At 52.5% G+C, this 15528-nt stretch overlaps 9 protein-coding genes across 9 annotated transcripts; 4 read left to right on the top strand and 5 right to left on the bottom strand.

Moving 5' to 3' along the window:
- Window positions 1-421: 421 nt before the first annotated feature.
- Window positions 422-2809, top strand: APUU_70125S (uncharacterized protein; the record flags this gene model as incomplete). Its single annotated transcript, XM_041694963.1, has 5 exons — window positions 422-587; window positions 645-720; window positions 801-2021; window positions 2072-2307; window positions 2367-2809. The coding sequence occupies 5 exons, from the start codon at window positions 422-424 to the stop codon at window positions 2807-2809; spliced, it is 2142 nt and encodes a 713-aa protein (XP_041560741.1).
- Window positions 2810-2901: 92 nt separating this feature from the next.
- APUU_70126A (uncharacterized protein) lies at window positions 2902-4641 on the bottom strand (the record flags this gene model as incomplete). Its single annotated transcript, XM_041694964.1, has 1 exon — window positions 2902-4641. The coding sequence occupies one exon, from the start codon at window positions 4639-4641 to the stop codon at window positions 2902-2904; it is 1740 nt and encodes a 579-aa protein (XP_041560742.1).
- Window positions 4642-5223: 582 nt separating this feature from the next.
- On the top strand, window positions 5224-6283 carry APUU_70127S (uncharacterized protein; the record flags this gene model as incomplete). Its single annotated transcript, XM_041694965.1, has 3 exons — window positions 5224-5487; window positions 5538-5922; window positions 5973-6283. 3 exons carry the CDS (start codon window positions 5224-5226, stop codon window positions 6281-6283), a joined length of 960 nt encoding a protein of 319 aa, XP_041560743.1.
- A 334-nt stretch (window positions 6284-6617) lies between these two features.
- APUU_70128S (uncharacterized protein) lies at window positions 6618-7256 on the top strand (the record flags this gene model as incomplete). The annotated part of the gene is made up of 3 exons (XM_041694966.1): window positions 6618-6900; window positions 6949-7032; window positions 7096-7256. 3 exons carry the CDS (start codon window positions 6618-6620, stop codon window positions 7254-7256), a joined length of 528 nt encoding a protein of 175 aa, XP_041560744.1.
- A 213-nt stretch (window positions 7257-7469) lies between these two features.
- APUU_70129S (arginase family protein) lies at window positions 7470-8372 on the top strand (the record flags this gene model as incomplete). The annotated part of the gene is made up of 1 exon (XM_041694967.1): window positions 7470-8372. The coding sequence occupies one exon, from the start codon at window positions 7470-7472 to the stop codon at window positions 8370-8372; it is 903 nt and encodes a 300-aa protein (XP_041560745.1).
- Window positions 8373-8429: 57 nt separating this feature from the next.
- On the bottom strand, window positions 8430-10552 carry APUU_70130A (uncharacterized protein; the record flags this gene model as incomplete). Its single annotated transcript, XM_041694969.1, has 4 exons — window positions 8430-9963; window positions 10030-10092; window positions 10143-10359; window positions 10429-10552. The coding sequence occupies 4 exons, from the start codon at window positions 10550-10552 to the stop codon at window positions 8430-8432; spliced, it is 1938 nt and encodes a 645-aa protein (XP_041560746.1).
- Window positions 10553-11080: 528 nt separating this feature from the next.
- Window positions 11081-11482, bottom strand: APUU_70131A (RHO alpha subunit C-terminal catalytic domain-containing protein; the record flags this gene model as incomplete). The annotated part of the gene is made up of 1 exon (XM_041694970.1): window positions 11081-11482. The coding sequence occupies one exon, from the start codon at window positions 11480-11482 to the stop codon at window positions 11081-11083; it is 402 nt and encodes a 133-aa protein (XP_041560747.1).
- A 111-nt stretch (window positions 11483-11593) lies between these two features.
- APUU_70132A (uncharacterized protein) lies at window positions 11594-12412 on the bottom strand (the record flags this gene model as incomplete). Its single annotated transcript, XM_041694971.1, has 1 exon — window positions 11594-12412. The coding sequence occupies one exon, from the start codon at window positions 12410-12412 to the stop codon at window positions 11594-11596; it is 819 nt and encodes a 272-aa protein (XP_041560748.1).
- Window positions 12413-12811: 399 nt separating this feature from the next.
- On the bottom strand, window positions 12812-15149 carry APUU_70133A (uncharacterized protein; the record flags this gene model as incomplete). Its single annotated transcript, XM_041694972.1, has 9 exons — window positions 12812-12949; window positions 13004-13949; window positions 14001-14061; window positions 14109-14138; window positions 14187-14277; window positions 14332-14488; window positions 14539-14777; window positions 14885-15016; window positions 15078-15149. The coding sequence occupies 9 exons, from the start codon at window positions 15147-15149 to the stop codon at window positions 12812-12814; spliced, it is 1866 nt and encodes a 621-aa protein (XP_041560749.1).
- Between the last annotated feature and the right edge of the window lie 379 nt (window positions 15150-15528).

A 15528-nucleotide genomic window follows, 5' to 3' on the forward strand; every position in this document is an offset into this window, starting at 1 on the left:
GTATTATGGATTATCAGATTATAAGATGGTATTGAAGTGTGAAACTGAACAGATATCAAGTGGCTGCAGGAGGGTCTTCAGTTCTTAAGTATAAAACTAGTAGCTTCAAGCCGATCAACCCACCCGGCACAGGAACTCCGAGTCGGCATGCCTATTTTCTATCAAATTCGAATAGAACCTTCCACTCTGTATAGTGGCGGCAATCCGATCCGATCCGCATCCCAATCTGTCCTTCCGAGCCCCGGAAGCAACCAAAAGAGGAAATATCGGAATCACGTAATGACGTAATCACGGGCGAACATCGGCGCGAGATCGGATCCACTTTGACTGTCGGAATCCGCTCGGAGTATCGGATTCTCAATGCAGCAGGCTCGCCACGTTCCGTCTCTCCTGTCACTCTATGTAACTGGAGGCCAGCACGATGATGTTCTCCTTCCGCGCTGGGAGCGCATCGGCGTCTCCACAGTCGGAGCGTTTATCCAGAGCTGGAGACCAGGGACAGGAACCCAGACCCAAGCGGGCCAAGATCAGCGTTGCGTGTAATGTGTGCAAGGCGAGGAAGACCAAGTGTGATGGTGTCAGGCCGGGTAAGCTAGTCTCCTAGTATTATGGTTGATTTGGTCTAATGTGTGCTGGTATTGTAGTGTGCGGTCCCTGCGCGAAGAGGCAGGGTTCGCAGGTTTGCAGGTACAGGGAGGAAGAGGTTCCGTCTGGTGCGCAGTAAGTTATTAGCTGGGGCATAAGGTTTACGGCTATATAGAGTCTGAACTATCTGTCTGGTTCATGCTTATTGTTGATAGTTCTAATTCTACCCCGGACAAGCGGATAAACATCAGCACTCCGCAGTCGCACTCCCACTCGCAGCAAGCATATAGAACCCCATCACAGAGCCACATCGAAGACGGCCGGACCAGATCTCACAGCCCGATCGTACCTAGCGGGAGTTTGTTCGGAGCATCTAGTGGAGCACAGATGTTACACGAGTCGAGGCGCGAGTCAGACACGACAAGCGGGTTCGAGCAGGGAGAGCAAAGGAGTCGAGTTCAACCGAAACCTCTCAAAGAACTTCCGAGACTACAGAAGCGAGGCCCTAGAACAGAGCCGTCCGATGTCCAGTTTGCAATTCCCCCCCGGAAAGTCGCAGACCATTTACTTAACCTGTATTGGGACTTTGTCGACAGCGCGTATCCCTGGCTGGACCGGGCTTCTATCGAGAAGGCATACGAGACACTGTGGTCAAAGGATGGCGAGGCCGAACTAACGATGGACGAGAGGGCGCTGCATTGTATTCTGAATCTCATGTTCGCGACATCGTGCGTTGCGTCTCAGGGCGAGCCTCCTCTGTCACGGTATCAATCCTCTGTTGTCTTTTTCGACAGAGCGCAGGAGTTGATGTCGTACGGGTTGATGGAGATATACAGCTTCGAGATTATCCAAATATTACTACTAACGGCGGTGTATCTGCAGCACGACAAGGTGCCCCAGAAGTGCTTCCGCAATATTGCAACAGCAATCCATATCGCGCAGGAATTGGGTCTTCATGTCCCTGAGACAACCGAGGCTATCAGTGACCCACGCGAGCGAGATCTCGCACGTCAAGTCTGGAACGGGTGCGTTATCATGGATAGGATCTGTGCTATGACATTTGGATGCGCCCTCAAGATTCCCCAATCACTCGCGAAGCAAGGGCTAAGCTCACTGATGCTGAACTCGATGGAGACAAGTAGAGATACTGAACATGTTGCGCTCCCGTCGAAAGTCAATTTCTACATATCGTTTTGCCGACTGCATCATATCATCGGGGAGGTGTTAGAGATATTCTACATCTCCCGTGAAGACACCGCTAGCAAAGAAGACAATGCGTCTCTGTACTTTGATAGATTCGCAAGCCTCTTCCGTATCGAGTCAGAACTGAATAGCTGGGCTGCAAATTTGCATCCATTCTTTCAGATGCCTTCGGATCTTGCAGACCCAACGCCGACGAAACATATCACTCGTGAGGCGAATATACTACGCGCCAGGTTAGTACTTCAACCACCATATTACGTTGCCATCTAGCTGATGGAAAAAGATATTTGTCCGTTCGACTTCTCCTCTTTAGACACTTCCTACTACAAGACCATCAGACCAAGCCGACCCCAATACCGAGTCTGTACGCCGAAGATCCTCAGGTCATGCCCAATGTCGTCCTCCACTGCCAGCTCAACTGCGCAAAGGCAGCGGGGGACATGATCGAGTTCATTGCGAGGAATCTACCAGAGCAGACGCAAGCGTACATATTGCCGTCAAACTGGTATACCGTGTCTTGTAAGGCAACGATTTCCTATACTTCAAATTTCAGTAAGACATCTGGCTAACCTCAAAAGACGTGTATATGGCAGTAACCATCCTGCTCGCAGCCAAAACATCGCGGTCCCGGCAACTAATGGAGAATCTATCTGCAACTCGCATGAACAGCCTGCTACACCTAGCACGCGATATCCTCAAGGGCTACGAATCACACACAACGCTAGCATCGAGATGTAATTCCGTTCTGAAACTAATTGGCGAGAACATCGACACTCGGCGCCGTGGGTCTGGACCTGATGCTATTCCTGTTGAATCTGGGCTTCCAGGAACAACGAATAGTACCAATAATAGCAGTCTAGCACAACCGGACCAAATCATGACCGGGCCAGAAACTCAGGATAGCCTGGATAGTCTGGCCTGGGTTGATAATTATGCGTTTGATTGGAATGACTGGCCTACGTTCTTTGCGCAGCTGGATGGAGAGACTCCTGTTGAGGGGTGGAATGCAGGCATGACTTAGGGTCATAAATAATAATGCTTGAGCGTATGAATTGGCTGGCTATGCAAATAAACTATAATACAAATCTATATAAACTCGAAAGATAAGGTAATTTACAACCACTGAATCCCCTGGTCATGATAACAGTTCGGAACAGACGCAGTCAACCACCTAGGCGTAGCACTCTCATCACCGAGTCTCGTCACCGGCTTAAGCAAGTCCACAGCGCCCCAAGCACCCTCCTTATAACTCGCCAGCAGCGACTCATCCCCACCAGCCTGGAAGTACTGAGGAAACACCCTCTTCCAACCATCCATAACAACCAACAGAATCTCAATAACGAACTGCTCCGGCCCAATATGCCCCCACTTGAACAGCTCATTACTCTTCTGCACCACCTCAGGCGAGTAAAGCCCGATCCCCGGCTCCAGCGCGATCGCATCAGCCTTGACAAGCGAGCTCGTCACACAATATGAACCCCCAGTCCGGGCTCGGTCCCGCAGCGCCATCATCGCACCAAGCGCCCCAACAAGACCAGTACTCATATCCGAGATCGGAAGAGGGGGGAGAATGCTTGTTCCATCGTTAAACCCTAGAGACCGACCCATGACATACGAAGACCCAGACGCGGCGTCGCCGATCTGCTGCCACCCAGGACGCTCATGGTAAGGCCCGTCAGGACCGTAGCAGTTCTCCTCAACGTAGACAATACCCTTGCCCCTGTTTCCGGCCATCTCGAGGAGGTCGTTCACGCCGAAGCCCTTGCGTGCGATAGCGTTGGGCCGGAAACCCTGGACGAAGACATCCGCGTCGGCGAGGAGTTCGCGCAGCCGAGCCTTGTCTTCTTCCTTGGTGAGGTCGATATCGATGGTACGTTTCCCGGCGTTCAGTGTGAGTTGCAGGACATTCAGATCCGTCAACCGGCTGCAGTTCACGCGGATGACGTCCGCGCCGTACGCCGCGAGCGTAGAGCCGATGACGGGACCGGCGATGATCCGGACTAACTCGACGACCTTGACACCAGCCAGCGGGCGCTTATCGCCTTCAACCTTAGGGATGGGCGCCGGCGGCGTGGGAATCGCATGCGTCTGCTTCGAGTAGCCCACGAGCGGCTTCTCATCGAGTCTCTTGCCCATCAGGGTATCGAGCCACCCCTGGGGCGTGAAACAGATACTCCCACAGAAACCATTCTTGACGTTCAGCATCTCGATCTCATCGGCGGTCCACTGCTCGACGTGCTTCGCGATGTACTCGTACGCCTCCTCGGGTGTTTTCACGGGGTACTCAGGGTCCATGCCCATAGCCTTCAGAACAGGAGGCGCATCAAGCGATCCATGAAGCTGGTACCACACACCGGGCGTTTTCGTCTTATACAGCGCCGTAGTGCGCTGGCGCATAGGCGAGGACATGAAGTTCCCCTCGAAATCGCGCTTGAAGAGTCCCTTCAGCTCTCCCTTCCGCGTAATCTCAGACATATCCTTGCCCTCGATAGCGGCGGCGAAGATCGTGCCCAGCCAGATAGCCGCGTGGTCGGTGTTGACGCTGACCTGCTGGGATTCAGCGGGTGTGCCGTCGCGGTCCTGGACGATTTCGTGGGCGACGACACCGCACATGGCGTGTAGGGCGGCGGCGACGAGGGGTGCTTTTGTTGGGCCTGGGATGACGGGGACGTCGGTGCCGCTGAACTTTACGGTCTCCCACAGCTTCTTGTCTTGGGTGAAGCCGGGGGTGCCCTTGGCGATGTACTCGAAGATACGGGTGGCATCCTGCGGGGCGGGCAGGAAAGTTTTGTCGGTGTATGTCCCGGGGCCGTATATGTCTGAGCTTGGGACTGTTTCGTGGGCTGGTGCCATTTTGATGTGGCGACAGTCGTATTCAGCTGTGTTCAGTTGTCAAGATTTGTGATGTAGATGTTGTGATGTAGACGATGTGTCGAAGTTGTCCAAGTTGATATGTGATGTTGGTATAGGTTGATGGATGTAAGCTGATGAAGAATGATTTAAAGTTTGCAGACTGACAGCCTTTATATCATTCAACGGTCAAAGTGTTTTAACGGTCCGGAGCTTTAGTTCCGAATGGCCAGATCCGGCAGCCCGGAAGGCCGGAAGTCGGCAAGCCGAGCATCGGAATGCATCAGGAGCGCCCAAATAAGCAATTTGCTCTGCCGCGTGTCCACTTTGGATCAGTTTCAGCCCACCCCGAGGACAAGCCGTGGGAAAACCGAGATGTGGATGGTGGAACCGAAACGGGATGAGCAAAGGTGCCGACGTCATGACAAGGCTTCCGAGAGAAATATTTCCCGATTCGGTATATAGCTGTCCCTTCCGAAATGCCGTCAGTATTTGATCTACGTCCATCTTTGTATATAAGGCAGTCTTGACAGTCTGGGTCTGAGATTTGAGATCCATTCTACTCATACATAATCAGTAAGCAGCATGGCTTCTTTACCCATCAGAACTATCGGCGTCATCGGCACTGGTGTCATCGGCTCCAGCTGGACAGCTCTCTTCCTATCCAAGGGCCTCCGAGTGATCGTATCAGACCCAGCACCAGGCGCCGACACAAAGCTCCGCGACTATCTGCACAAGAACTGCTCGTCTGTTCCAGACGCCCGATCAACAGTCGAGGCTTGTCTGCAGAACTACAAATTCGTTAAAGACATCGGCCCGCATCTCGGCGATGTCGACCTGATCCAAGAAGTACGCCAACCACCATTATCTACAGTTCGTCGTTTATTAACCATATCCAGAACGGCCCTGAGCGACTCGACTTCAAACGCCGTCTCTTCGCACAACTCGATGCCCAAACTCCCTCACACGTTCTCATCGCCTCCTCGTCCTCCGGCCTTCCCTCATCCCAATTCATCACAGAATGCAAGAACAATCCAGCTCGCATTCTGATCGGACACCCGTTCAACCCCCCACATCTGGTCCCACTGGTTGAGATCGTGCCCCATCCAGGCACCAGCGAAAAATACGTGAACAAGGCGCGCGATTTCTACTCCAGCCTCAACAAGGACCCTGTTGTTGTCAAGCAGGAGACGCCCGGGTTTATTGCCAACCGTCTGCAGGCGGCGGTTTGCGCGGAGGCATACAGTCTTATATCCCGTGGTGTGGTATCGGCTGAGGATCTCGGTTAGTACTTAATTCCATGTATTTGATTGTAGCTTTGCTGACTTGTGCAGATAAGGCAATGACATCTGGTCTCGGGCTCCGCTGGGCGCTGTCCGGGCCGATCATCACGAATACGCTCGGAGGAGGAGGCAGCTTCTCTCATTTCGTGGACCACCTCGGCCCAGCGTTGAAGACGTGGCTGGATGATATGGAGCAGCATAAGTTTGAGCTGGACTCGAAGGAGAAGACGGATGCGCTGAAGGAGAATGTCAACGAGTGGGTGTCACATGTGGATTTGCAAAAGGCCGAGAAGGAGCGCGATGAGTTCCTGGGCCGTTTGGTGAGAGAGAAGCTGAACAAGAGAACTGAACAAGAGAACTGAACAGCTCGAAACTGTCTTTTCAGTGGCTAAAATTGCGTTTGGTGTTGGCGTGTGTGTACCCTGTAATATCAGATTTACTTTAAGCATAGCAATGTATATTCACCCCGTCCATTGTATAATCGCCATGAGCGTAAGTTGTCAAACAATCTACCATAACTATATCAATGTAAGGTAATACAATGACGCAACCCTCTTTTTGGCCCCCCTGGCCTGCGCCCTGTAAGACGGACATCACTGCCGGAATCAGCCTGCACTGCCCCACGGCGCAGATATAAGCCTGGCCAAGCCCAGAACAAGCATCCGATTTACTTTTGGTATATGGCCGACCCTCACAATGACGGAGAAATCAAAGAAGCTTCCCTCGCCCTCTGCACCCGCCGAGGAAGTGCGCGAGTATATCACCCAACTCCTCGTCACAAGATACAGCACCCCCGTCGACATCGCCGAGAAGCACGCCAGTAAATGGGAGATTGGCACATTCTCGCAACTGAGCAACGCGTCGCCGCGGAGCCTGTCGGATATCTTCAACACCAATGTCGGTCTATGTCTGGGCAACGCACTCCAGGATGATATGCGCGACTATCTGGATGAGCAGCCGTCGGTGATTGTTGCCAAGTGTATGTTCCTTTGCATTCATGCTTATAGACGGTGCTGATGCCATGTAGATGCTCTCTGGGCCTCTGTTGTGATCCTAGCATCCGTTCTGCTCCTCGCGCTTGCTTCGTCGCAGGGATTCCCATTTGCGCAGGGTAGGTGCAATACCCACTTCGATCCGGATGCAATGAATGCTGATTATATGCTCTATGCTCTAGGTCGGGCTTCGTGGGCAGTGTCTCCATTCCCTTGGTACTTCTTTAGTTTCTCCACGGGCTACTATGCCTACAAGCACAAGTTGAGGGATACCAGTATCGCATTCTGCATTGTTGGTGCTTATTTCGCACTCATTATTGGATTTTGCGCTTCCCTTAGATGATGTGAAATCCAAGGACGGTGGTTGATCAGTGGCGATACAAGGTATCCTTGGACAGTATAGCAACAGAAGACATTTGAAGTTGTTCTTGTCAATAGACTCAAAGCCCGTTCGGCTTTTGAAGGTGGTGGATTAGTCAGTCAAATATTGATACTTAGCTACCACCTTCATCTTCACACTCTTAACCTTGAAAAGTATCTACTTAAAGAATCAGAAATGCCTGCCAAAGCCATCCGCATCATCTTCTCGCCCTACCACGTCGGCCTGCGCGACCACCGCGTCGGCAATGGACCACATCGCATCCGCGCATCCGGCCTCGAACAACAACTCCACAACCTCGGAATCTCAACAGACCTAGTCACCATCGCGCCCGTAGACGACCACGAGGGCGAAATCGGGCGCAGCTTCGAGATCATGCGGCGCATCTCCACGGCCGTCCGGGAATCCGTCGCCGCAAACCGCTTCCCGCTGACCCTATCTGGGAACTGCATGTCCAGTGCGGCGGTGGCGTGCGGGCTAGACGATCACGATAAAAGGGATTTGTCGTTTGTATACTTCGACGCCCATGATGACCTGGATTCCCCGGACGTGAACGAGAACGGGTACTTCGATGCGATGGGGTTGTCGATGTTGCGCGGGGAAAGCTGGAAGACCCTTATGCGGACTGTGCCGGGCTTTGACGGGGGCTTTGAGTTCAACCGCCGGTTCCTGTACTGTGGGTTGCGGGACCAGTCGAGTGTGCAGAGGCAAAGGGTGATTAATGCTGGGATGCAAGCTATCTGGGGGAGCACCGAGGGCGCAAAGGTTGACTTCGTGCGTGAGCTGAAGACAAGGCTGGCACAGCAGTCTTACAGTCCGGCTCTGGTGCATTTGGACCTTGACGTCCTGGATGACTCCTACGGGAAGGTTAATAGCTATCCGTCCCCTGGGGGCTTATTTGAGGATGAGCTGGTTGAGTGCATGGGGCTTGTTCCGAGGATGGCGGGCCCAAAGTCATTGACGGTGTGTTCTTTTGATCCTGATGCCGGCGATGGGGATAGGATTGCTGGTATTGCAGTGCGTGCTATTACAACCTTTGTCAAGAGACTTCTAGATACCGGGGTATTGTGTATATCCTAGCTATAAGATATGTCGCTTTCCTCGTATATACAATCTACCTATTCATCCGAAACGATATTAGAGCTTCATCGAACGGTGCCCTGATGCCACTGCAGGGAGCTCCTCTCCCCAGGCAATGCGACAATCCCACCGGACTGTCTCTTCAGACACTTCGTTGGTCTTGCGAGGGTAAACAACATCTCTCCAGGCTGTATCCCCAACCCCAAGCTCCCCCTGCAGCACCCACCTCTGCGCAATCTCGTTGGTAACAGCATCCCCATCCCTCTGCGCATCCAACACCAACAACAGCCCATTCAAGATCCACGCAAAGCTAAACATCGCTCGTCGTCCATCAGCCAGAAGCATCGACTCCTGCATCGACTGAACCTTCCCCTTAAACACCCCCCAGGCTTCAGTTAGAGCATCCCTGAGTTCACCAGCCCCTAGCAACCCCAGCACACGCTCAACCCACCCAGCAAAGACAGAGAAATTATCCCCTCTCACCAGAACCCTGACAAACTCACTCGCAAGCACATTCGTCGTCCCCTCCCAGATCGAATTGACAAGACTGTTCCTCAGAATCCGCGAGATATTAAACTCCGGCTCGTCCGCCTCATCCATATACCCGACACCCCCCATCGCCTCCTGACACTCCTGGATGCCAATAATCGTCATCTTACTCACAACAGCCTTCGCCAGGGCCGTCAAGCACCGGAAAACAACAGTCGCCTCGTTCCCAGGCTTGGGGAGATGCTCCAACTTCGACCCAGCGCCAGAAGTACCAGCAACGCCCCCATTCTCAACAACACCCATCACAGCGACCGTGAAAAACCCGACCTCCATCGCTGCCCGATGTCGCCCCTCCATATCCGCAGTAAGTCTCAAGTGCATAGGGATAAGCCACAGTGGCTCTCCGACCGTTGTGCGCGCCCTCGAAAAGCCCTTTGCGATGCTAATCGCCCGTCGCCACCCGCCTAGCGAGCCGATGAATGTATGGGCGCGCGTGATATTCAATAAAGGTGCAATAGTCTGCACGCCCTTGTCGAGGTCGCCGACAATGTGGGCGCGCATGTCATGAAGTTCGAGTTCCGCGGTGGGGAGCTCTTTCGTGCCGAGTTTGTTTTTGAGTCTGTGGATGCGGACGCCGTTTGTTACTTCCTTGATACCACCTCCTTGGTCGTCTTTCCGGGTGGTTCGGAGTGGTGCCAGGAATGTGCTTAACTTCCCTGATGTGCTTGTCTTTGCGAGCAAAAGAGAGACATTCGCGTCTGTTGCTGACGAGAAGAACTTGAACCCGCGGATAAGATATTCGCCACCATCGACATCGTTGGGCGTCACTGCTGCTGTTGTGTCTGTGTCCAGTGTAAGCGGAGAGTGGAATGCCCATGTCTCTGTATTCTGGACATCGCTTCCACCGGCACGCTCCGTCATCCACTGTCCGGAGGTCCAGAGGTCGTCGCCGCGGGAGAGAAGGTGGGCTAATGTCTTCTGGAATGGATGGGACGGAGGGAGTTTCTTCCTTGCTATCTCCTGCGTGAGGATTAGGGCGGCGCCGTCGGTCATGCTGATCGGGCACGAGGCGAGGCCGGAGGAGGGCGAGTATAGGTAGTTGCTATATCAGTCAACATCTTCCTTCCTTTGCATAGTCCAGGTGTTGGATATAAGGCAAGAAACATACACTGCGTACTGCGCAAGTCTTCTCTCGCGACCGTACGTAGGTTCATATCCCAGCGCGACAACACTATCATCAATTAGCCAACTCCAATATCTTATAAAGTAAGAAGAACAAACCCGTGTCCACCACCCCATTTCCCTAGCCTCTTCCACCCCTCACTCGTAACCAATTTATCCACATCATATCGCTCCCCCCAAACATTATGGCCCTTAACGTACGGCTGGTTCTTTTCGGCGTCGGCGCTCCACTCGCGGATCTGCTCAGAGACGGCCTCGCCACCGAGCCGGACGAGCTGGGGTTCGAGCGTGCTTAGGTGCTTGGAAGGGAGATACCCTATTCAAAGTAACTAATTAGCTTTTCCCGAATATGAAGACATGAAGAGGAAGTGGCGAGAGGGCGTACACTCTAGAATCCTGCGCAGACTGGGGTCGGAGGTATAGCTATTCTGCAGCGGGGCGGGCTTGGTGATGTGTCCCGTGTTTGCAGTGGCGGGCGTTGGTGTATTAGTAGTATGTTTTGGCGACATATTGACGGTTATAATGATCACGACATTGGATAGTTGAGGATGCAATCATCTAAAGAGGACGGTGTAGTTGTTGGGTTGGCCCTCGGTCATGCGCCACTGGGGAACTGGGGAACCGAGGTTATTGACACTGTGGGGAACAGCATATGTCATACTCCGTATGCAACATGGACTATGCATAACTTATTCATTTTATCTAGTTAACCATACATTAGACGCTGCTTGCACTGTTTCTACTTTCTACTAGTTACTCTTGCATTAGATCCGGTCTATATCGATCAATATGACTATGACACGCCGCTCTCACAGTGTATGCACCGTAAGCACTAGCAGATGGATCGATCCACCACTAAAGATGAACCATATCAAATCCTATAATGGAGAAATTTAAGATATCGCTAGCTCTGGAATATGTTAAATAATTCGTGCGTATACCTCCTTAGTCCCAAGCTATCGTAAACATCCTAATCTCAGCCACCATAATCAACATATACTAACTCATAACAAGCCCATTCACTCGTACAGACATAATCACCAACTCAACTCCTCCCTCCTCCCGCAACTCTCTCTGTCCAACTGAGAACAAAACCTCACCTCCTCACCCAACTTCCCCGTCATCGCGCCTCCAACAATCTTCGGCACAGCCGGCCAAATCTCTGCCCCGGCACTCGCCTCCTTCTGCTGATGCTCCATAACCATCTTGCTCAAAGTATCCTGGAACCGAATCGGTCCTTTCTCCTTATCAGGGTGCAGCTCGCCGTTCATAAAGATACCCGTCCGAAGACTCCACTGAACACCCTCACAGAGCTCTCGGTCTTCAGTCAGAACCTGCCGGTAGAATGCGAGGATCCCGTTGAATTCCTCGTCCGTCGCAGAGCTGTGTCTGTAGACTTCGTTTTCGATCTTGCTTGTGGTAGCTGTCACAGGGAGCATGCGCTGGATGTAAAAGAATTTGTTCCTAGATAGATGTATACTCGTGTTAGCTCCGCCGCTCATAATACAAGGCAGGAATACTTGCACCCTGTCCACTTCCAAAACCAAATATCAAGGCACATACGTAACAGTCACAGAAGTCGTCGGAAAGAAATACGTAATCGCGCGCTGGAACTGCTGATCCGTAGCACCCTTGTTGATAATATGATGCTCCATATATCTCGCGTTAGAACTCGGCTCGACTCGGTACCGCGGGATATCAGTGACGCCCTTGATAAGCGGATGACTGGTAGCGCAATGGTAGCACTCATTATAATTCTCAATTTGGAGCTTCCAGTTCGAATCCACATCCATTTCCCAGGTGTGGTCGAATTTGTAGCCGCCGGACGAGAAGTCGAACCCCTGCATTCGCGGTTCGCTGTCCACCGTCTGGAACTCGTCTTTCCATTTCACGTCTGGGTCCCCGGCTTGGAGATTCACCCAGACGAAGCCAACGTGGTCGATGTGGACATGGACAGGGAGGAGGGAGTGCTGGGATTTATCGAAGTCGGGGACCGTTTCGAAGCGGGGCGCTTTGGAGAGGTTCCCCTTGAGGCCGTAGGACCATCCGTGGTATTTGCAGGAGAGGATTGAGGTGGTTCCCTCGCGGTTGGGCACGACGGGGTATGCGCGGTGGCGGCAGATGTTGTGGAAGCCGTTGATGGCGCCGTCGCGGTCGCGGACGAGGAAGAAGGAGAAGTCGGCGATGGTGAAGGAGAGGTAGTCGCCTGCTTTGGAGAAGCGGGTGGAATGGGTGAGCAGCATCCAGCGCTTGGAGAAGATGGCACGACGCTCGAGCTGGTACATGGCTTCGGAGCGGTACCATGACGCTGGCAGGCTGCGAGGGGGCTCTGTGTCCGTCTTGGAGGTCCAGCCGAGAAGTTGCCACATGATGAATCAGATTGTGTACAGGTACACTGCGTGACAATCCAGGTCGAGTGCGGAGTCGTACATGATGTTCAAATAATGCACGGTGCTCCCAGGTGGGGGTCCCTCAAGAATGGGGTTGCGCCTCTATCAAGAGATAAGCAGACCTACTCCAACCCTCGCTGACTTCACCGCAGTCTAGATTACTGTTTTGAACTGGAACACGTATCCTATTTTGTTCTGGTGGTGCCAGCGCAGTGTCTAGATATTGTATAACGTATAGTTATGCCGCAATAAAATCCTTTCTTATAGGTTCTCGGGGTATCATTGTATAGTGGCTGCCTACTCCAGTTCTTGATGGAATGCGGGGTGCGTCAACCATTTTACCTAGGCAATTTGCTTATCAGCACAGGAGAGCGCTGGCTATGTCGCCGCCAACCGGATATCGTGCAAGTTGCGAATCTTCCGCACCACCTTGTCTGGATTCGAAAGATCAACAAACGCCCACCTCCCACCTCTGACAGCCTTTAAGAGTATCCAGACTCCGATGAATACCAAAACCTGCGAGCATGACGTGTTAGGGGCGTCAATGGTTAAGGTTTGTGGGTCACTTACGACAAGGTATGAAGAGAGAAACGGGAATGTGTAGAATTGTCCCCAAAGAGAAGCCCCGTTGGCAACTATTAGGATGAACAAACAGCCGACCAAGGCAACATAGGCGAGTGCTGGCTGCAAAGGGCTGCGATATATGTAATCGTTATACTCCGTCTCACAAAAGCGACGGACAAGGGGGATCCCCTGCGCCTTCAGGACGGATTGATGCTGTCTGATGCAGTGGTAATATCGAATGAAAGCAAGGACCTCGCACGCCCACACTATGACAACCGGTACACTGCCCATCTGGGCAAGAATCTCGACGAACATTCCTATCGGAGTCGCGGTGCTAGTGCCGCCACGCAGTTGGAGAAACGGAACCCAAAAGAAGGCAGCAGCACTAAGGACCATGGCTCGGAAAGGAACTTTGCGGGAATTGGTACGGCCAATCCAGGCCAGAAGCCGGAGATGCCAGGGTTGCCCCTTCCCACCATCTAACCGACTCGTCAAGCCAAATAGTGTCCTCGAGGCGACGTAGAGGTTTGTCCCAGCGCAGGTCACACAGGTGAACACCAAAAAAGCGTTGAATACGTTGTCTAGATACGGGATTTTAGATTCCCCTGCGATCGCTACAAATGCAGAGGTGGTGAACGGGTCACACTGCTGTTCATCGCCAGGTTTCTCGGTCCAGCTGAGCCGTGGAAGCCCACAGTGCTGCCAATGGATATCGAAGGAGATAAGTAGACCGCAAAGTGAATAGGAGATGGTCGCTAGAAGAGAGATGTACATCGACGAAAACTTGACAGTATTTCCAATAAGTGTGTCAGTGGAACGGCGTGAAAGGTCAGATTCCGCCCTAGCGTTGCTTCTCCTTCGGGCACGGTATGAGTAAGGAGCAGACTCCAGGGCTGAGGCCGCTACGATCTCAACCCCTACATATGCGAACGTCGCGATCGATAGACACATTCTGCGGGTGTCAGTAGGGGGGCCAGTCAGGAATGAGAGGTAGGCTGCTTACAGAAAGGCAATTCCCCAGCTACCGGCGGCTTTATGGTCGAATGTCTTCGGCATCGACCAGTCTATCGAGTTTAGCATGGATCTGAGTGTTGTGGAGAGCTAAACATACTATCCACCCCCAGGTATCCCTGACTGCCAGCTATTGAAGTTAGCTTGTTGTATTCACATAAGGAGCACGGTGGCCAACCTCCAGCATTAACTGCGATTAGAGCAACAACAATAACCGCAAGACATGTTATTTTGAGAATGCCAAAGACCACCTCAAGTGGTCCGTAAATCTTAACCACCCGTTAGCTGGGCCAATAATCGAAACACGAGGACAGATTATCTACCTCAATCCCGGCCGAGTTTATCAACACCAAAATAGCTGGAACTATAGTATAGATAACTAACCCATCAATGACCTGGCTGCCATTGGCACCGGTCCAAAAGTCCACTTCCGCGGCGAGGGTGGCTATAAGGGCCCCAAAGCTGACTGAATAGGTGAACCTGCAGTACGTGTCAGTGATTTTAAACCATACCGATCCAGGGCTGGGTACCAATAGGCAATGCCGACGGCGATTCCAAGTTCAGGATCCACAAACTCGGTAACATAAACCGAAAGCGCACCGGGAATTGGCCATATGCATAGCAATTCGGTAATGCATTGCATAACAGCCCAAGACAAAAGCCCGACGAGTAGGAAAGACAGTAGCGCTGCGAGGGGACCCGCGAGTTCCAATATCTGCCCACCCCGCCAATAAAGGCCTGTTCCAAGGGTCCCGTTGACTGTAATCATCTGCTGCTCGTTAGAGGCATACACGACGAGGATGTCAGTTGGCCGCGGCACAGATTCAATTAGATGGCCTTAGAACGGACGTCTGCTTCGCGGGTTTGCCAACATACAAAAATATGAATTCCTTTCAGTTTCCTGTTGACCGTTCGATTGGCACTCGGGGTCACATACAACGTCTTTGCCGCCTTGATATTGAACTGCTCGATATTGTCATGGTCTCGAGATGGCTGGCTTGAGGGCGTCTGAGTTGGAGAAGTCGTTAGTCAAGTCGCATATACTTTCACCGCGGGATGTGATTCGTACTCTATCCACAATGGGTCTTGGATCTGGGAGCCAGTCGGGAACCCAGTCCGGCAGCTCCAGTGGCTCCGACATTTGCTGGTTTCGCGCAGACGTGGCTAACGTATCCGACGTGTTGGCAAAACATAAGGTACTCCATCAAGGGGCGGACAGGCAATATAGCACGGCGACAGATGACTGACAGCCTCGCGCCCCAATCGCCACATTTGCTGCATTGTCGCCGAACACGGAGGAAATGACATTCACGGGCAAGCGCCATCTCGTGCTAGGTAAGTGACTAGAATCCTTCAGCCGCCGAGACTGGCGGGGGTCCGACCCTGACAGGGAAGAGATTGGCGCAGCGAAGACGCAAGAACCCTTAGCCATCCAGTAAGACACTGTAGATCAAAGACGGAGGGTGACATCTGACTGCTGACTGCTGCTGCTGTAACCTATCACTCTCTTTTCTTTTTCT

The sequence above is a fragment of the Aspergillus puulaauensis genome, chromosome 7 (assembly GCF_016861865.1).
Source record: "Aspergillus puulaauensis MK2 DNA, chromosome 7, nearly complete sequence".
In the NCBI taxonomy this organism is placed as follows: Eukaryota; Fungi; Ascomycota; class Eurotiomycetes; order Eurotiales; family Aspergillaceae; genus Aspergillus; species Aspergillus puulaauensis.